The following is a 21375-nucleotide window of genomic DNA, read 5'->3' on the forward strand; positions in this document are numbered from 1 at the left end:
GGCGCCGCGGCTCGGGCCTGCAGTCGGGGAGGTAGGGGTCCGGAGGGTGCCTAGCGTGGGGCAGTGTCTGCGACGCGGCGGGGCCCCAAAGTCCTGAGGCCGGGAGGGAAGGCACCGACCCCCCAGCGCCGCCCGCCGCCCGCCGCCGTTTTGCACCCGCAGAGAGCAGCGGTAGGAGGGAGCGTCCCCCGGGGCCGGGCTCGGGCCCCGGGCTGGCGGCCGGTGGGGGGCGGGCCCGGGCGGGGGCGGGCCGAGGGCGGGCCCGGCGAGCGGTGGGGCGGCGGCTGTCCCCGCGCGGACGGCGAGGGCGGGGGCCCTGCGGCGGCCGGGGCCGTAACTGTCCAGCAGGGCTGAGGACAGCCCTAGCCCCTAGGCTGGACGTGGCGCCAAGCGAGGGCCTCCCTGCCCCGCTGGGGACTGCGGCTGACTTGTCCCTCCGGGCCTCGGTGCCGCGGAATTATAACAGTCCCACGTTGGGGACTGAACGCTCCGGTGTGTGAAAAGCTTTCACCTGGGTCTTCTCATGTGGTCTTCACACAGCAGCTCCTGGAAGGAGGCCGGGGAATGCACTATTGTCCCAGAAAACTGGGACTCAAAATGGGGAGATTGACCTGGGAACGCCCAGCGAGGTCGTATTGCTGGGACTCGCGTCTTATTCCTCCAAATGCGGCGCCCTTTCCAGCGGGCCACTGCCTCACCTGTGAAAGGAGGGGGCTGAGCTAGGGCATTGGGCGAGTGACTGGCGATTCTTTTACTTTTCTTTCTTTCTTCCTCCTTCACTTCCCCCTTCCCATCTTCTTCCCCTAACTCTTCTCTTGCTTTCCTTTCCCTCTTTCTGTACCATCCAGGCCAGAGTTGACTAAGAAGTATTCAGAATCCAAGTCATGGATCCACCTGCACGTAAAGAGAAATCCAAAGTTAAAGAACCTGTCACCAGAGTAGAGAAGGCCAAGCAGAAATCAGCCCAGCAGGAGCTGAAGCAAAGACAAAGGGCAGAGGTAAGATTGAGGAGGGGGCCTGTACACCTGTAGTCTGCTGGAGACAATGCTAGAGAAATACCATGTTTCCCCGAAAATAAGACCTAGCTGGACAATCAGCTCGAATGCATCTTTTGGAGCAAATATTAATATAAGAACAGGTCTTATGTTAGATACGACCTCTTATAGTAGAATAACACCAGGTCTTATATTGATTTTTGCTCCAAAAGGCGCATAAGAGCTGATTGTCCAGCTAGGTCTTATTTTCAGGGAAACAGGTAGTAGAGAGGAGTACTGTGATGGGAAGCCCTACTTCCTTCCAGGCAAAATAGGTGTCCTCCCAGGTTTAGAGAGGAGATTGTTGACGTCCAGAATGGTGAAGGGACAGCTCACAGTTACATGCCAAGTTACTGTCAGAACCCCAACCAGTGTCAGGTCTCCAGATGACTCCTGGTGCAGAGCTTTTGTGGTGGGGACCCAAGGGAAGGAAGAAGGGAGAGAGAGAAGGGACATGTAAGGGAGGGGTCAGAGAGAGAGAGCAAGTGTCAGACACCCCAGCCCAGATGGTCTGTCTGGATTTGGCCTGGAGGATGGCTGCTCATAACCAAGGAGAGGTCCAAGGAGAGGTCCAAGCTCTACCCCCATCAATGGGTCCTTTGTTCAGTCAACACTTACCATCGATTTGTGAATAAAAAGCTTAAACTGTTTACATTGTCTAGGTTGAACCACATCCAGACATGAGTATTTTATTTTACTATTTAATATCAAAGGAAAGCTTGATGCACTTTTTTTCCTCTTTCTGTTTATTTTTTTCATTTATTTCCCCCTCCCTTTTTTTTTGAAAAATTTAAAAAATACAGAAAAGTAAAATATTATAACAAGCACCTAGGTACTGTGTACTCCAGATTGGTAGTGGTTAACATTTTGTCCTATTTGCCTGGAGACATTTTAAAGTAAGATAAATTAAAATTACATATAAATTTGAAGTCTCCTTTGTCCATCTCCTGTCTTATACTCTTTTTCCCTCTCCATGGGCAACCACTATTTTTTACATTCAAATATATTAATAGATATCCTTGAACAATATACAGTATTCTTTGACATTTAAAATTTTACATTAGTAAATTCCATGTTTTATTTTGTGTTTTGCTTAACATTATGTTTCTTAGAACTATTCATGTTAATATAAGAATCTAGTTTATTCCTCATCACTGCTTGCAATAGTCTTATTTTATGAATCCACTTTAGTATATTGACGCATTTCTCCAGCGATGAACATTTAAATTATTTATCACTTTTTTTTTACTATTTTTTACTCCTTTTTTACTATTTTTTTTACTATTTTTTTACTACTTTTTTACTATTACAAACAATGCTGTAGTGAAAAACTTTTAGATGTCTTCTTTGGCACTTGTACTAGAATTTCTGTAGGGCATGTATAACTAGAAATAGAACTACTGGGTATGTTTCAGTTTTACTAGACGTTGCCAGATTTCTCTCAAAGAGATGGTACAGGCTTGTACTTGCATTAGCAATGTAAGAGATTTCTCATTGCTCACTTCTTTTCCAACACTTGACAGTGGCAGATTTTAAATTTTTGCTAATCTGATCCATTCATTAAACAAATATTGAGCTACTACTATGTCCTAGGCACTGTTGTAGGAACTTGAGATACATGACCAGACAAGGCAGAGGAAGAATACCTGCCTGTGGAGCTTGCTTGCATTCAGTATGTGAGGCAGGCGGTAAACATAGTAAGTAATTTTAAAAGTGTGTGTGAACTTAATCCATAAACTGAAATCTGCCTTTGGATTAAGGCAGACCATCTGAGAGCTGAGGACCTGGACTCTAACAAATTGCTGTCACCCTTTTTCCTTCACCTCCCTGTCCCCTCCTGGATCCAAGCCCCTGATGGTTTGACGCATTGCACTTTGGTGAATAGTTTGAGGGCTGTCCTTTGTGCACACCATGGGGATAGATGTCCTTACTGATGCCCTTCTGGTGAGGTTCCACAGGTTAGATTTGTCTGACTTCAAATCCCAGCCCCTCTGTAAATCGCAGTTCTTCCTGTGTGACCTTGGATAAGACACTTAACCTCTCTGAACCTCAGTTCCTCAATTCCTCCTTGGTAAAATGAGGATGAGATCTACCTCACAAGATTGTTATAAAGGACAGAAATGTTATATGGAAGCACTTAGCACAAGGCCTGGCACAGAGAGCACTCAGTAAATGGCAGCAGTTGTTATCAGGGATCACTGTGCTTCCAAGCGGTCGGCTTGCTTTCAGTGTGGACACTGAGCTGAACAACTGATTGTGTTTATGTTGACTTGCTGGAACGTAACGCTGGCGTTGCACTCTCGCAGCAGCTGGCACTAGTCGAGCTCTTCAGATGTGCAGGCACGGGGCCCACCTGCACATGCATGGCCACACGTGGAGCTCACACCAGGGCTTTATCGTTACTCAGGTACTGTTGTCCCTCCCATTTTAACCTGGTAAATGCTTCCTGCAGTGAGGTAGGGAGATACCAGATCCATGGCTCTGTGAAGTTGAAAGTATCCTCATTTTAAGATGAAGCGATATGACCAGAATCCCTAATTAATGAGGAATTGAGGGGCAGGACTGCCATCTAAGCAGGTCTTCTGTCCTTCAGCTCCTGCTTTGTGCTTTGCCCTGTAGCTGCCTTGCTGTTTTCTTTATTTGTGTTGCCTGGAATGTCATCTCCTAAAATAGGAATGTGACAAGACCCCTTGTGGGGAGGCAGAGAGACAGTTTCCATTCAGTTCTGCAAGGATGCCACATTCCAGAAAATCAGCTGTGAATGAGGAAGTGAGGGTGACTGGCAGTTCACTTGGCAGTTCAAGCAGCATTTGACACTCTTGGTGATTCTTTGTTCTTCTTGAGTCTCATTCCTTAGTTCGGATTTCCTGACCAGTTTTGAGTCTCTTTTATTTCTCTGCTTCTTTCATTTTCCCTTTTCTCCTCCGAGCCTGCCTCCTTGATCTGGGGGTCTCCAAGAAGCTAAATATTTAATGTTCCTCTGAGTCCCTAGGACAGTAATGTGCAGATTACAAATTTAAAGCATGAGTCAATAAAGAGGTTTCAAAAACTGTGTGTGTGTGTGTGTGCAGCTTACAGAAGATGAGTAAAACAAACACCGTTGTACCTACCCCAACTACAGAAACAGAACATGACCAATCACTTAGGAGCTTCTTGGGGCCCATTCTGGTCATGTCCCAACCCTTCCCAGTGGCACCTCATTCCTTCATTTCATGCTAATCGCTTCCTTGCTGTTTCTCATTAATTTACAATTTCTGTGTGTACTCCTAAATAATGCTTCGTAGTGTAACAATATAGTCTAGATTTGCACGTTTCTGAACTTTATATCTGTTACTGTAGTTTGTGACTGGCTCTCTTCAGTCAGCCTCTTTTTTTAAACTTTTTATTTATTTTAAGTGTGTTTTTCCAGGACCCATCAGCTCCAAGTCAAGTAGTTGTTTCAATCTAGTTGTGGAGGGCGCAGCTCACAGTGGCCCATGTGGGGATCGAACCGGCAACCTTATTAAGAGCACCGCGCTCTAACCAACTGAGCTAACTGGCCACCCTGGCATCTTTTTTTAAACCATTCAAATTTATTCACTTGTTTTTATTGCGGTAATTTATATAAAACTTGACCATTTTAACCTTGAGTATTATGTTTTTTAAGACTCATTTGTGTAGTTGTAACTATTTTCATCAGTTTGGAATTTCATTTTTCTTAAAGATTACAGGCTCTTGTCACAATAAAAAAGATATAGGATCGTTCAGTCTTACTGTTTATTCTAGTCTTGATCATTTTGCTCTCTAGGAATTTATTTCATTACCTTTTCAAACTTATTGACACAAAGTTCATAATGTTTTGTTGTAATATCCATTACATCAGTAATTATGTTTTCTTTTTAATTTGTAATAGTATTTATTTGTGTCTGCTCCCTTTTTATCTTGATCATTCATGTCAGAGATTTGCAGAGTTTGCTTTAGTATTTTCAGAGGACCATCTTGCAATTATGCTGATCCTCTCTATTGTACATTTGGTTGCCTTTTCATTAATTTCTGCTCTTATTTTGTATTTTCTATGTGTCTCACTTCTCAGTTTCTTTTTTTCTCCGTTCTTGTCTTCTTTTTAATTAATCAAGTTATTTCCTCTGTACACAGACATGCCCCTTCATTTTTTCCTTCTACAAATTGGGAAGTTTTATGTTTCTGTTCTTTAGTGGAGACATTGATATTGTAAGGATAAAGGTGAGGAATAAGGTCAAGATCCTGCCTTTACCTTAGAATGTCTCTTGCAGTTTTCGTTCCACCCAAATGCCTGCCCTCGATCCTATTCCCAATACCCCCACCCTGTACTGTTGCAATAGATGCCTCCTATAATCTGTGGCCTATAATCTCTCCTCCCCCCACTGCATCCCACACATGGTCTCCAGCTGTCCTTCCCAAAGCCCGGATATAAGCAAGCTGCTCCCCAGCACACTTGCCTTTGCTGGCTCTCCAGAGTCAGCCAGATAAAGTTCAGACCCCTTGGCGTGGCATTTAAGGCCCAACATACCACTTGTTTTCTCTAGTTCCCCAAACCCCACTCTGTAATACCCTTCATGTTAGCATACTTGAAGTTTCCAGAACTAATCCTGTATTTTTCATTAATTGATTCATTAAATCATAATATCCCTTCCTTCCCGTATCACCTATCAAGTCCCTTCCCCAATCTCTACCTGTTCAAATCCTACTGATCCTCGAAAGGCCAGATTAAGTCAGCTGCTTCATTGCTTGTTTCCTGATAACCCAAATGGAATTAGTATCTACTTGTCCTGTTCCCTTGTCACTGTCCCTGCACTACTGGTGCGGTTCTGGCATTTTCACTTGACGAAGCCTATTGTGTCTGAAGATATGTTGAGCAGCTGCCTCCATTGCGACACATGTTTTTCTCCCATTCAGATCTATGCCCTCAACAGAGTCATGACTGAGCTGGAGCAGCAGCAGTTTGATGAGTTCTGTAAACAGATGCAGCCTCCTGGTGAGTGAGCCGAGTGTTCAGAGGAGCTGGACCCTGGAGGCTTTGTCTGTGAGCTCCCACTTTTAAGCTGAGATGGCCCATTGGGAGCCTGACAGAACTAAACAAGAAGACATTTGTGTTATTCCTAAAACTGGATAAATCTGAACTTCCTGTGTGTAACTTTTGCTTCACTGGTTCCTCCAATCAGAATTGGCCCAATGCTTGCTGAAGAGACTTGTTTTATTCTTTGAAGACAGTGTTCTTTTTTTTTAACCTTTTTATATTGTTTGAGAGAAAAAAAATCAGTGTTTCTTGTGAAACTGCAAATCTCCAAAAATACAAATAAAATACTAATAAAATGTGCATTTGCTCATACTTTAGTTTGGGGGTGCCTAGCCATAGAAAGTGGAGTCAAAAAGAATGCAATAGAAAGAAAAGTTGAGGTGAGCAGAGGAAAGCCTTGCTCCTTCCAGAGGGGAATGCAGAGGAGAGGGGAGAAGAACGTGACTGCTTCCAGTTCTCATTCTTCCCGGGCTGAAGCTCTGCAGCCTCTCCTGCCCTCCATTTTAACCACACAGGTATAAGTCTGTGCCCTCTTACTCCACTGCTCCAGATCAGAGGCTGGAAGCGAGGAGCCTCTCATCTTGTGAGTGCAGACAGCTAGCCCCGGACCTGCACCAACAGGAAGGGGAGTGCAGGCACTTTTGCTTTTTAATTTTGGGGTGACTCTCAGGCCCAGAAATAGGTCTATGATGGGAATATTCAGACTGGAATGTCTGAGCTCATGGATATTTGTGGATTTGTTACCACATTATAGTCACCTGGCATATAGCTCACTAGAATGCACAACTGAATCAATTCATCTCCAAAGTTAACATTTTTGAGTGCCAGGCACTGCAGCACGCAGCACAAATCCAAAAGCATAAGCTGAAGGAACTTAATATCTAGTGGAACACAGACATAGTCATCTCACAAAAAATATAAATGCTAGAGATACGAATAGAGAGCAGTGGGGAAGAGGGGTGTTCTCTGTTCCTGTAGCGTCAGGTCAGCAATGTGGACGTCTTTAGATTTTTGTTTTTAAATCCTAATTTTAGATTTAATGCATATTTGTCACAAACATTCAAAAAGTTCACCCTGAGGTAAACGGTGGTCGGGTGCCCTAGCTGAGGACAGGGTGGACCAGCCAACAATCCTTGGTATCCCATCCTTGGTATCCCAGGCAGTGCTGGGGACTCATCTTTCAGTGGAGCTGCGGTCTTTTTGAGTTGTACTTTAGGGTTCCATGTAATACTGTTTATTTGCTTTGGATTTTAGAATGGAGTGGCATTTAATTATCTAGAATTTAATATTTTAGAGCTTAGGAAACACATAATGAGGACCTGGTACCAAATGATGCCCTCAAGCTGCCATGTGTATGATCTCTAAACAAAACAAAAGACAGAAGCTTAGACTGTTGAAATATAGAATTTTAAGTTACAAAATCCTACACGTGTTCAAGTTGGGCAATGTGATTGTCCTGGGATTAGCTCTGCTCTGTGGAGCTAGACTCTGTAAATTCATTGCAGCATTATTTACAGTAGCCAAAATATGGAAGCAAGCTATGTGTCCATCAATAGACAATTGGAAACAGATGTGGTACATATATACAAGGGAATATTACTCGGCCATGAAAAAGAATGAAATCTTAACCATTTGCAACAACATGGATGGACCGAGAGGGTATTGTGCTGAGTGGAATAAATCAGACAGAGAAAGACAAATACCATATGATCTCACTTATATGTGGAATCTAAAAAACAATAAATGAACAGTCAAAGCAGAAACTTATAGATACAGAAAACAAACTGATGGTTGCCAGACGGGAGGGGAGTTGGAGGCTGGGTGAGAAAGGTGAAGGGATTAAGAAGTACAAATTGGCAGTTAGAAAATAGTCATGGGGATGTAAAGTACAGCATAAGGAATATAGTCAATACTGTAATAACCGGCGTCAGGTGGGTACTAGACTTGTCGGGGGTGTCACTTTGTAAGTTACATAAACGTCTAACCACTATGCTGTATATGTGAAACTAATATATTGAATGTCAACTGTAATCGAAACATTTTTTAAAGGAAAAAATGCATTAGTGCCAAACCCCACCCTACCAGTGGAGTAATGACCATCACGCAGGGCCAAGGTGGAGGCTGTACTAATTCTGAAGGGTTTCACTTCTTTCCAAGGAATTAATCTTAGTGCACAAGGTCACCCAGGTGGTAAGAGAGCTGGAACTCAAACCTGGCTCAAATTTAGCTTGGAAAAAAATCCTGTTCCACGTGACACAAACAACTGTTGTCCTTAAGGGATTCAGATCCCTGAATAAAAGGGAAGAAGTGAAAGCCGCTGGCCCTACTGTGGGTTGTTCTGGTTCAAGGCCATATGTATCTACCACATGCACAACACAGGAACAAGGAAAGGTTTAGTGAAGACAAGGCAAGGCTTGGCCCACCAGGCTGGCATAAACCCACAGAGGCCAGTGGACGTGAGTAGAGCTTCTTAGTTTCTTTGGTGCTGTAGCCTAAGACATGCTGCCTTGCCCCACAGAACATCTGGAAAGAAGATGTAGGAGAGTGACCACATCAGGCAGTAAAAAGCGGTTAGTGAGAATGGACACAATAGCAGCACGATGATACCTGGAAGAAGAAAAAAGGCCGACAGTTTTTATGAAGCCGTCTTACGTGTATTTCCCACCCTCTACTCTGCCATCCCCACTCACCTCCTAGATAAACCATTTTTTTCCACTTCTCAGACTCCAGGATTTCATCACGTGGGTAGTAGCTCTGGTCTATCATGAACAGAATCATGAGTGAGGCCATGCAAGAGAGAATGAACGTGTTGCCTTTGGTCAGAAGGGAAGTGGAGGCCAAAACACAGGAAGCATAGGGGCAGGGTAGGCCCTGGTATGTGAGGGGAATGCCTGCTAGAGAAGGAAAATATGGGCGTTAGCTGCTTCCCACTGCCCTAAAGGTATCCGCGTGAAGCAAGCCGCTGTCTCTGTGGGTCTTCCTGCCCCCCTCTCCAAATCCCCTTAATCCCAGGACAGTGACAGACTGTGAAGCATTCAGTTGTCCCCAGAGATGATGTGTGCGTTTTGCACTGGATCCCAAGGTCAAGCCAGCCAGCTAGGACCTGACGTGCCCCCTGGCCCTAGGAAGCCTCTGTAGAAGGCTCCTTTGAGATCTAGTCGCATCTGCATTCCCTTGCATTGGGATCTAAGCAGTTCCCTCACCAGAGCTCATTCTTCCCATCTGTTTTGGGAAATTGGAGTACGATCTCTAGTTCTAGAGTCTGAATCCATGTGTTCCATCCAGAGTTCACACAGTGAGAAAAAGGCACAGCTGGGCCAAGAACCGAGGGCCCCTGCGCCCCATACCAGGGCTCTGCCAATGCAGCCTGCAGCCTCCAGTGGGTCTGGGGCACAGGAGAAGGAAGGAAGAGGGACTTTATAAAAGGAAGGACTCTTTTACACCCCAGGCTTCTGGCATCCAGCAGCTCCTCCCCCTCTGTTGCCTACCTCAGCCATAAGGCTGGGTTCCACTCACCAGCTGAATAAAAACACAGGCGGAAAGAAGCAGCCAACACATAGATGATGGCCAGGAACGCATTCAGAGGCCCATCCACACCTAGGAGCAGGGCAGAGGCCAGGCCAAAGGTTGTGAAGACAGCAATGTCATTCAGCTCAGCTCCTGCTCCAGAAGGCCAAGGTTAGAAGAACTTATACTTACGTGTCTTGTACCTTAGTACCCTCTGGTGGGGGAGCTGGAATTGGGACAAGCAGGGTCTGAGGTCCCAGAGGGCTACAGCTGCCTGCGGTTGTCTATAGATCAAAGACGGGTCTCTTTGCGGCTCTGCCTCAGACTGACCATGTGGCCTTAGGCAAGTCTTTCCCTGTCCAGGTCTTAGCTCCCCCATTCTTCACATGCAAGGGTTGGACTTCAAGTGGATACAAATTGATAAACTATGTAGGAATTCTTTTTCAAACAAAATCTTACATGGAAATACTGTATTTAAAACCAGCTGCTCTGCTCAGAGTAATTTTTCCCCTCTCGCCTCCTCCCCGCACCACTACAACCACTACTCCCACCCCCAGTCCCTGCATTGGCCCTGAACAGGGAAGCAGGGCAGACAAGGAAACAAAGCCAGGACAAGGATGGCCAGTGATCAGCATGTGAGCCAGCGGAGGAGCTAGGGCTAGGCTGCGGGGCTCCCAGCTCCTGCTCGAAGGCTGCTTCTGCTATACCCGAGGGAGGGGAACAGGACCATGACTGATGAAGACCTGTTGATGTGAGAAGATGGAGAAGCTGACCTGACATGGGTACTTCTGGGGTCAGGGATTAGGGGTCTGAGGCCTGGACTCACCCAATTTGGAGCAGATGTTGAGGTGTCTGGTCATTGCCCTGACTGCCATGTCTACCAGGAAGCTGACCAGAAGCATCCAGGAGGCACAGTGGGATTTCCTAAAGTGGAGGCCAGCAGGCCCGAACAGAACAGCTCTTTCATAGTGTCTACGGAACAATCACTCCACACATCTCCAATACATTGAATATGTTTCCTACACTTGCACAGGTACACACCCCTGCAATGTCCCCACACTCACATCCTTTCTGATGTACATTGTTTTACACACACACACACACACACACACACACACACACACATATCCCTTCCATACTCTCAACCCATAGTCTTAAAGGGGTGCTCCAAATCCCGAGGTAATCACTAAGGTTCCTTCCAACTCTAAATTCCAGGTACATTCAGTTGCACAAAGGTCTTAGAATCTAGCCCAGCCTCTGCAACCATCTTACTGTGAATTCTCAGGTAAATCACTTCCCCCTTCTCTAGGCCTCTGTTCCTCCATCTGTAAAATGAGGGGTTTATGCCAAATGATTTCTTTAATACATATAAGCCTATTCAGATTATTTCTTCTACTGTGAGTTTTGATAACTTAAGTCTTTTAAGGAATTGGTCCATTTCATGTAGGCTATCAAATTTGTGGGGACAAAGTTATTCATAATATTATTTTATTATACTTTTAATGCCCATGGGATCAGTAGAGATGCCTCTGCTTTCATTTTTGATATTGGTAATATGTGTCTTATCTCTTTTTTTCTTAGCCTGGCTAGAGGCTTATCAATTTTATTGATCTTTTCAAAGAACCAGTTTTTGGTTTCATTGTTTTTCTCTAAAAAATTTTTTATTGGGGAATATTGGGGGAACAGTGTGTTTTTCCAGGGCCCATCAGCTCCATGCTAAGTCATTGTTTTCAATCTAGTTGTGGAGGGCGCAGCTCAGCTCCAGGTCAAGACGTTTCTCAATCTAGTTGTGGAGGGCGCAGCTCACTGGCCCATGTGGGAATGGAACCAGCGAACTTGGTGTTTTGAGCACTGCACTCTAACCAGCCGCGCCAACTGCTTGTTTTCAATTTCATTAAGTTCAGCTCTAAGCTCTAATTTTTATTATTTATTTTCTTCTGCTTACTTTGGATTCAATTTGCTCTTCTTTTTCTAGTTTCTTAGGTAGAAGTTTTACATTATTGGTTTTAGATCTTTTTTCTTTTCAATTTTTTTCTAAGACTTAATTTTTTTTAGAGAAGTTTTAGAAGTTTTAAAAGAAAATTAAGAGGAAACTACAGAGATTTCCCACATCCCTCCTGCTCCCACATATGCATGGCCTCCTCCATTATTCACTTCACACACCAGAATGATACATTTGTTACCAAGGAGGAACCTACACTGAGACATCGTCACCCAGAGTCCATAGTTGACCTCAGGGTTCGCTCTTGGCGTTACATATTCTATGAGTTTGGACAAAAGTATAATGACATATGTCCATCATTATAATACCATATAGAGTTTTCACTGTCCTAAAAACCCTCTGTGCTCTACTTATTCATGTCTTACCCAAACCCCACCCATTTCTGACAACCACTGATCTTTTTATTCTCTTCATATTTTCTTTTCCAGAATGTGTAGCCTTTTCAGATTGCCTTCTTTCACTTGATAATATGCATTTAAATTTCTTTCATGTATTCTCATGGCTTGATAGCTCATTTCTTTGTAGCACTCTATTCCATTGTCTGGATTACAGGTTATTTATCCATTCACCGAAGGAAGGACATCTTGGTTGTTTCCATGTTTTGGCAATTATGAATAAAACATCATAAACATCCAAGTTCAGGTTTTTGTGTAGACACAGTTTTCAATTCATTTGAATAAACGCCAAAGAGTGTGATTACTGGATCGCACGGTAAGATTATGTTAGTTTTGTAAGAAACTGCCAAACTATCTTCCAAAGTGGTGTACCATCTTGCCTTCCCACCAGCAGCGAATGAGAATTTCTATGGTTCCACATCCTCACCAGTATTTGGTGTTGGCAGTGTTCTGAATTTTGGCCCCTCTACCAGGTATATAATGGTATCTCGTTGTTATTTTAATTTGCATTTCCTTGATGGCATATGATGTTGAACATCTTTTCATATGCTTCTATATCATCTATATATCTTTGGTAAGGTATCTGTTAGGTCTTTGGCTATTTTTTAATTGTTTTCTTATTGTTGAGTTTTAAGCATTGTATATTTTGATAATAGTCCCTTATCCAATGTATCTTTTTTATTTTTATTTTTTAAGGGGAGGTTGAATTACACTTAAAATTTCATGGAAGAAGTGTCAATGAACTTGCAAACATGTTTTACTTATTTTAATTAAATTTATTGGGGTGACAATGGTTAGTAAAATTACATAGGTTTCAAGTGTACAATTCTATAATACATCCTCTATAAATCCCATTGTGTGTTCACCACCCAGAGTCAGTTCTCCCTCCATCACCATATATTTGACCCCCTTTTCCAATGTATCTTTTGCAAATATTTTCTCCCAGTCTGTGGTTTGTCTTCCAATTCTCTGGATGTTGTTTGTCATAGAGCAGATTTCTAATATATGCATTTAATGCTATATATTTTCCTCTAAGTACTGCTTTCATTGCATCTCACAAATTTTGGTAAGTTGGATTTTCATTTTCTTTTAATTAAAAATACTTCAATTTCTTTGGAGTCTTTTATCCATGTATTATTTAGGAGTGTGTTGTTTGGGATTTTCTAGTTTTCTTTCTGTTATTGACTTCTAGTTTAATTTCCTGTGGTCTGAACACATACTTTGTATGATTTCTATTCTTTTAAATTTGTTAAGGTCTTCTAGCCTGGAATGTGGCCTATCTTGGTGAGCTTGAGAAGACTGTATATTCTGCTACTGTTGGATGCAGTAGTCTATAAATATCAATTAGATCCAGTTGATTGATGGTGCTATTCAGTTCAACTATATCCTTACTGATTTTCTGCCTGCTGGTTCTGTCAATTACTGATAAAGGGATGTTGAAATATCCAATAATGATAGATTCATCACTTTCTCCTTGCTGTTCTATCAGTTTTTGTCTCATGTATTTTGATGCTGTAAATGACTTCCAAGAGCTCTTTCTGACTGTACATTTGAGGCTTCTATGCTCTGTCCAGCACATGTTCCCAGACGCCCCTGAAAGCAGCCTCCACAATTTCAGGCAAACCTGCCTGAGAAGGCTATTCCCAAGTCTACACCCTGATTGCAATGCTTGGGTGGCCCAGAGAGCCTATCCCAGCCCTCAGCTGTCCCCAAACAACCTCAGCATTTCCTTTGTTTAGATCTATACCTATTTGTTTAAAGGGAACTGGGCCCATCATAATGCATAAAAACCACACTCCCAGAAGATCAAGCTGAACTAAGAAGATAAAGATTTTCTGCTGCAGGTAGGCCCCACTTGATGAGACTCCAAAAACCCAGATTTAGAGAATCATAAAATTTTCAGACTGGGAGGGAATTTAAAACATCATCAAGTAAAATCATTTTAGGCATGAGAAACAGATCCAGAGAAGTCACCTGCTGATGGTTATAGAGTTTCAAACCAATTAGGAGGATGTTACTTGCATTATAAACGATTTATCTATAAAGAGCTGATTTGCCAAGGCATTGAAATATGATTCAATTTACAGAAATATAATTCGCTTACAACATTTGGGAGGCCCATATACACGTCTCAGATTTTCCAGAACAGTGCTAATTTAAATATTCTACCAGATCATATGTTCTAATTTATGAATCAAAAAATTTGAATGGTAGCCGCCCTACCCAAGGATTGTGTAAAGGCTATCAGAGCAGACTCTCTTGATTTTCTCATAAAAACCATTCTAGACTGCCCTAGATGGAAGAAACTATAGAGATCATAGTGTGAACTCCTTGTTTTAGAGATGGAGAAGCTGAGACTCAGGGAGGGGACCTAGCCAAGGTCACATATCAAGTTGGTGGTAGAACTGAGGCGAGAATCTTGACCTCCTGACTCCCAACCATGATACTTTCTCCTGACCCTGGAGCCAGACCTCTGGGCCTGGCTCTCCTTCCCTCATGCCCTTGGCTCCAGCTCGTCACTGAGACCTCGCTGGGCCCCAAACCTACTTGCAGAAGCTGCAGAAGATGGAGAAGAGCCCCAGGATCATGTTGACCAGGGACAAGGTGTTGGTAACATCCTTCCTGGAAAGTTCATTCATCTGGGGCTGACTCTGGTCGTTGGTCAGGAAGAAACTGGTGCACTGACCTGGGGCCAAGGGGAGAGGGGCAACGGGTTCCCAAGATCAAAGAGGCTCCCAAGGACCAGGTAGCTCCTGTTCCCCAAGACCTCCCAGAATGTACCCTCTCAACACTGTCTCACTGGCTGTAATGAGGCAGACAGGAGGTGGATGGAGGAGACGCAGGAAGTGAAGACAAAGGTGTGGAAGCTGAGAGTCTTGGGAAAGCCCATCGGCAAAGCAAATGAACTGGCACAAACACAGTGCCCCACCCCTCTCTGAGTGCATCCCCTGCCCCATAGCACAGCCGTCCCTCCAGCCCATATGGTGACCCTCCTGGCACCCCCATGGCCCAAGGGGTATGGGTCCTTCCCCCATTCTTTGTCACAGAGCCCTTTATCATAGGTGAGACCTTCTTCTTCTTTTTTTTTCTTTGAATTACAAAGCTATTTCCGGTACTTTGGGTTGAGCCCCACAGGAATAAAAAACACTGGGAAGGGGCAATGCCCTTCCCCCAGGAGTGGTCCAGGGGGAAAGAGGCTACCTGAGGGAAAGGAAGCACTCAGTCTCCTTTATTCTGCAAGCCTCGCTCACTCCCTCAGAAGAACAGGGCTGAGGCTGAGATGCCCCAATGTCCTGGTTCTGACATGCCCCGATCAGATCAGCAAGCCCAGCTCCAACAGGGGAAGGGATGAGAAACAAAAAAATTGGATGTGCCCAGCATGAAATAGTACACAAGGCACTTTTCACTGTGTGCTTTCTTCTGATCCTGATGACTTTGGGGGATGGTGCTGTAATTCTCCCCATTTTATGAATAAGAAAAGTAAGGTTCAGAGAAATGGAGATATTAGTTCCAAGTCACATACTAGGTAAGTAGGACCTGATCCCACCTGTTTGATTCTAATTCTGGTGTTTCTTCCCCTGGGGGCACAGATCTCTGCAGGAGGAGGTTTGTGGGGTAGGAGCAAAAGAGCAGCCCTGCTGGGCAGCTACAGCCTCCACACAGGGGGCAGGCCCTGCCTGGGCCTCCTCACCCCTCCCAGCCTCTCACAGCCCCTGGCCTTGCCCATTTTCACAGCTCGTCTGTTTTCACTCATGCACACTCCTTACCTACCCATAAACGGATTGTGACACCAAGTTTCTTTTGGAGAAAGAGCCCCAGTGCTCTTTGAAACGGGGAGGCCGCACTGGTTGGTGTAAACATATTACCTACAAATAATAATCCTGCACTTGTGTAAAATATACAAGTTCCAAGGTGTTTTTATGTCTGTTTTCTCATTTAATCCTCACTCATTTTTAGAGGTAAGGAGCTGAGACTCTGCCTCCACTCAGCCCCTCTGTACAGCCCCTGGCCATTCTGGTCTGTGCACCAGCTAAGATAAATCCCGTCCTTTCCTGTGAAGCCTGCTGCTAAGATGGTAGCGGCCAGGAGGGGCTAGACTTGAAGTCTGGAACTGGGAGTTTCCCAGGGCGGCGCTGTGGGCTCACTGCTCCCACAGGACAGCCTGAATCACCAAGGCTGTCAGGGGCCACATCCCCAAAGCCACTGGGACTCCTGAGACCTTCTCATGCTAGGGCGCCTCAAAAACCTAAGACAGGAAGCAATGCGAGGCAGAGAAATATGGGGAGAGAGGGGGCAAAGGACTGGGTGCACACTCCTTTCCCACAAATCCTTCCACCCCGGTCTCTCCTGACCTCAGGGCTGAACCCAGCAAGACCAAACACCTCTGCTCCACATTAGCCCACTGTTGGCTGGAAGAGAAGTAGCCCAGCATCTCTGCCTCTCAGAGCCGGTCAGCAGATGCCTGGGGTCTGTCTACTGATTACCAGACACACCTCATCTGTACTAGTTCACACTTTGGTTTTGTTTTTTAAATTAATGATCAATTGTCTACTTTGTTAGCTCTTTCCTTCACAAAGCCCTTGTACCTCTGTGATTTCCACTGGCCCTGTGAGGTCTGCCAGATAAGGATCACTATCCCTACCTGCTTGACAGGTAAGGCAAAGAAGACTCAGAGAGAGGAGAAACTTGCTCAAGGACATACCGGAACTGGCAGATCAAGACTGACGACTTCTGTAAGTTTCCTCTGGACTCTGCTGTCTACCAACCAACAGGACTGCGCACTGTAGTCGTTGTGAGCTCAGACCGAGCTCAGTGCTGAGAAAACCCTTAGCTCCTGTCGTCAGGGAATTTCCAGGCTATCCAGGAAAACAAGACTCATGCTTGCATATGGAGACTTACTCTGTTCCTGGTGGTACCTCATCTTCTAGATGGGGAAACAGGTTTCAGGATAGTTAAGCGCTTATCCCAGTAAATGGTGGAGCCAGGATTTGAATCCAGCATTTCCCAATTAAATGCTATTTTCAGCATAATGCACAGGTCCCAGGTGTGAAAGGATGTACACCTAGGAGTAAGAGCTGTAGAAACCCAGAGGAAAAAGGAACAATCCATTCATTCAGCAAACATTTGGTCCTGAGCGACATTTGGTTCTTAGGACACAGAGAACATTAAGACCTGGTGTCATCTCTCAAGGAGCTCAGTCTAGCAGAAGAAATCAGCCATGCACAGAACAGGAGCCGTGACCATGCAGCATAGAAGAGGGGCCTAGTGTGTCAGGGGGCTTAATGAAGGCTCCTCAGGACGGGGCAGAGACTGCACAGCAGTGGCCTGCAGGACTGGATCACGTCACTCCCCAGCTTCTTGGAAGCCAGCAGTGCCTCCCCAGTGCCCTCAGGATGGAGTCCAGCTCCTTCATTTAGCATTCAAGCCTTTCATGATGGAGCCCTGCTCAACTCTCAGCCTCCTGTCTCTGCTGCCCCTTGACCCCTTCTCTGGCCCTCCTTCTGGCCTTGGGTTGGATGATGGTCCCCTTTGGGAAGCCTGACACCCGTCTTGAGCATGTGAGGTGCTCCTCTGCCCTGCCACAACTCTTTGTGTGCGCCATGTTACGCTTGGCACCTTCTGTTGGCATGGCCTATCTCGCCTTCCTTCTCTACGACAGGGGAAGCAACGTGAGTGCAGCAGGAGGGCCCCTGTGCCCAGCCTGAGGCCTGACAATAGGAGCTGTTCAGCGACTATGAACAGTGTCCATCACTCTGGTGCTTCCTGAGATCCTCTCACTGCACCAAACCACCTCTCTCGCCTGCATCAAGCCTGGTCAGCTTGTCCTCCAAACAGCCTTCTCAAGTGAACTCTCAACAATTCAGCCCTTTCAACAAATGTGGCCTCTACCCAACACTGTGATCTTCCATTTACTCATTTAAAAAATACATTTGCTGATGCCGTGCTGTGCCAGGCCTGTGTGTTCTGGGGACAGAAAGAATAAGATGCAGGCTCTACCCTCAAGAAGCTCGGAGTCTGGTAGGGGAGGCGGATGTGTATAGGGCAGTGAAGGCAGCGTGGCGAGTGGGAGGGTGGACAAGGGGATGTCCAGTTGCTGCAGGTGTGCGGGGAAAGAGACTAAGGCTGGGGTGGGAGCAGGGCAAGGTTTTGCTGGTGTGACATGTGTGGAGGCTCTCTAAGGATGAACAAAGCAGGGGGAACTTCTTGGCAAAAGGAATTGCAGGTATGAAAGCACAGTGAGGAGCCTGGATCCAAGGGAGAGAGAGGAGTGACTCGAGGGGATGGTCGTGTGGCCACAGTTGTGACACAGCCGTGTGACCTTGACTTCCAGCCTACAGGGAGGCAGTGATGTTTAGTTAGAAAGGTGTCTTGCTCGGGTAGAGGCTGGGAGTGGAAGGTGGTCTGGAAGGGAGAAACTGCAGAAAAAAGACACCAGCCATGAGACTGGCGAGGGAGGAGATGTGAGCGAGCAGAACTGGCAGGACACTGGGGCTGTTTGCAGAAGGCAGGCAAGGGGAGACCTAGTATTACCCTGAGGTTCCTCAGGAAAGGAAATGAATGGCGGGGCAGGGTCCTTGCTGGGAAACCCCGGGCACAGCACTGGCCTGAGCAAGTCCAGGTGGACCTACCTCTCCAGCAGGCAATGGACACAGGGCACAATCACTAGTTAGAGACGTCCTCCGCCCTCCTCTCTGCCCCCACTCCACCCTTCGCCCTCAAGGCCAACATCCCCCAACAACAGAGAGCCAGCCTCTCTGGAGCCGGTCCTCTGAATTGGAGACCTTGGCGCTCCCCTCCCTGCCTGCTATTCTGCATCCAGTCCGGGCGCCACTGGACAATGACGACACCGCCAAGGACACCCGTGCGAAAAGCTGGAAGAGATGAAGTTGGGGCTGGGCGCCCACACCTCGTAACAACTTCTTCCCCGCTCTGGGGAGGGACAAGCACTGCCACAGATGCTCACCTGGGGGACAGGATATTCCTAGATGGGACAGGGCCGCACTCCTTCCCAGCTCCCTGTGCGGTGGGGAGGGGCTGGCCCAAGCAGGGCCGGCAGCACCGGTCCCAGGCCTCTTACCCCTGGCTCTTAGCTCACAATCCCCGAGAGGCGGGGGAGGGGCAGCCGGACTTGAGCTGGCGGAAGAGGGGCCCCAGTTTGCAGGGAAGTCCTAGGTCTTGCAGTGGGTGTGGTGCGGATTGGAGGGATCTGAGAGAAGGGGACTAGTCTCTCCATCACCGGGAGTGTGGGAAGGCTTGGCAGGGGAAGAGACCAGAGAGCTAGGTTAGTGGGAGGTGGGCTGGAAGGGAGTTTGGAAGACAGGGCTGTAAAGGGTTACTGGGGTCCAGATTGTGAAGGGCCCCTAGAATGTAAGCTCCGTGTGGGGAGGGCATTTATCAGCGCTGTGTCTTTGTGCCTATAAGATGCTTATGCGTACAGTAAATCCCCCCCCCCAGTATTTGTTGGGTGAATGACAAGCCGAGTAATTTACACTCAGTCCTGAAAATAGTACGTTTTAAGTAGGGAAGTGACGTGGTCAGGTTGGTTTAGAAAGATTATTCTGGCAGCCATTGTGGAGGAAGGCTATGTAATTCTGCTTGTGAGGTAAGGTTGCAGGAGCAACACTTATTGTTGGACAGCAACTGACGGGAATGGGAAGTAGCCAGACTAGGAGCCATGGTGGAACGGAATCCCAAAGGTGTGGGAGAGGACTGAGAGGGAGAAGGCAAGAGCCTCTCTGAGGTGTCTAGAGTTGGCAACTGTTTGAATAGCATTGCTACGAGAGAAACTTGTTACTGGGTAGGATCCCAGGCACCGGTCTAACACTTGCCCCACATTCTCCAACCTAGTCAAGCGCTCAATTAGAGCAAGAGCTCCCAGGACCCCACAGGAGAATATGCAAAAAGAAGGGGTGGAGCTAGGAGGTCAAGTGACACTGCCCTTTCCTTTCAACCTGATGGGGAAAGAGTAGTTTAGGCTCTAGCATGTCCGGAATGGCTAGCTACTAGTCACCAACCATAGGGCTTGATGCGTTACAGACATTATCATTGTTTACTGGATTTTCTCAAATGCCCAAGGCTAGTATCAGCATTCCTATTCTCCAGAAGAGAAAATTGGTTGATTTTATAGCGTATTGTTGGACAGCAACGGACAGGAATGGGAAGTAGCTCATTAATAATTAGTGGAGCTGAGACCTGAACACAGTCTGACACTAAAATCAGAATTAGCATTCTGAGAAACTAAAAGGGGTAACCAAGATGGAGGCAACTAGAGGTGTACTGAGTCCAAGCCAAGGTCGGTTTCTTTCTGTTGTGTTTCTCTTAATTTGTCCATGCCATGTGGACCATTAAAGTGGTCAATTAAAAACGGTAGCATAATGGTTGAATACTGGCTTTAACTTTTAACCACGTTACATTCCAGCTCTAACACTTACCAAATGTGTAAATTGGAACAAATTACTTTGTTTTCCTGAACCTATTTTCTAATCTGTAAAATGAGATTATATGACATGCTTAGCACAGAGCAAAACCTCCATATTATTAGTAGTAGTAGTATATTATTAATATTATTACATGATCATGCATTTGTTAGCCTGGACATCCCCAAGGCTTCTTTAGAAGAAGGAGAGAAGCAGAGGTAGCTAAGAAAGTCCCTCTTCCCTATCTGCCAGAAGTTTCTAGCTTCTTCCCTTTCTGGATGTCACAGGAAGTGGAGAACAGAACAGTAAGATTAGACTGTCTATACTTGCAATAATATGATAGCCACTAGCCCATCTGGCTCTAGAGAACTTAAAACATGACGAGTCCAAATTGAGAAGTTCTGTACATATAAAATATACACACACCAGAGTTTGAATACTTGATTCAAAAAAATAATTTAAAATAACATTAATATTTTTTACAATTATTTGTTGAAATGTTAATATTTTGGATATACTGGGTTAGAAAAAAATGTACTATGAAAGTTAATTTCACCTATTTCTATTTTTTGTGTTTTTTTAATTAAAGTTTATTGGGATGACAATTGTTAGTGAAGTTACATAGGTTTCAGGTGTACAATTCTGTAATACATCATCTATATACCATGTTTCCCCCAAAATAAGACCTAGCCGGACCATCAGCTTGAATGCGTGTTTTGGAGCAAAAATTAATGTAAGGCCGGATCTTATATTTTTTGCTCCAAAAGATGGAGCAAAATATATAATACATATATATTATACATTATATTATACCCAGTCTTATGTTATATAAGACCTGGTCTTATATTAATTTTTGCTTCAAAAGACGCATTAGAGCTGATGGTCCAGCTAGGTCTTATTTTCGACGAAACACGATATCACTTTGTATGTTCACCACCCAGAGTCAGTTCTCCTCCCATCACCATATATTTTCTCTTTTTTTTTT

The 21375-nt window shown here is 45.4% G+C and overlaps 2 protein-coding genes across 3 annotated transcripts; one reads left to right on the top strand and one right to left on the bottom strand.

Annotated features, from left to right (window-relative positions):
- On the top strand, positions 1-6369 carry SVBP (small vasohibin binding protein). 2 transcript variants are annotated; one of them, XM_081055812.1, is made up of 3 exons: positions 1-31; positions 849-998; positions 5949-6369. In XM_081055812.1, the coding sequence occupies exons 2-3, from the start codon at positions 885-887 to the stop codon at positions 6033-6035; spliced, it is 201 nt and encodes a 66-aa protein (XP_080911938.1). In that variant the 5' UTR covers positions 1-31; positions 849-884; the 3' UTR covers positions 6036-6369. The 2 variants fall into 2 exon arrangements, with proteins under 2 accessions (XP_080911938.1, XP_080911937.1); XM_081055811.1 differs by having other exon boundaries at positions 10-171.
- A 2158-nt stretch (positions 6370-8527) lies between these two features.
- On the bottom strand, positions 8528-14720 carry TMEM269 (transmembrane protein 269). The gene is made up of 5 exons (XM_081055386.1): positions 14521-14720; positions 10403-10500; positions 9586-9729; positions 8760-8960; positions 8528-8676 (listed from the first exon to the last, which is right to left on the bottom strand). The coding sequence occupies exons 1-5, from the start codon at positions 14610-14612 to the stop codon at positions 8540-8542; spliced, it is 672 nt and encodes a 223-aa protein (XP_080911512.1). The 5' UTR covers positions 14613-14720; the 3' UTR covers positions 8528-8539.
- Between the last annotated feature and the right edge of the window lie 6655 nt (positions 14721-21375).

This window comes from Rhinolophus hipposideros (assembly GCF_964194185.1).
Source record: "Rhinolophus hipposideros genome assembly, chromosome: 8".
NCBI lineage: Eukaryota > Metazoa > Chordata > Mammalia > Chiroptera > Rhinolophidae > Rhinolophus > Rhinolophus hipposideros.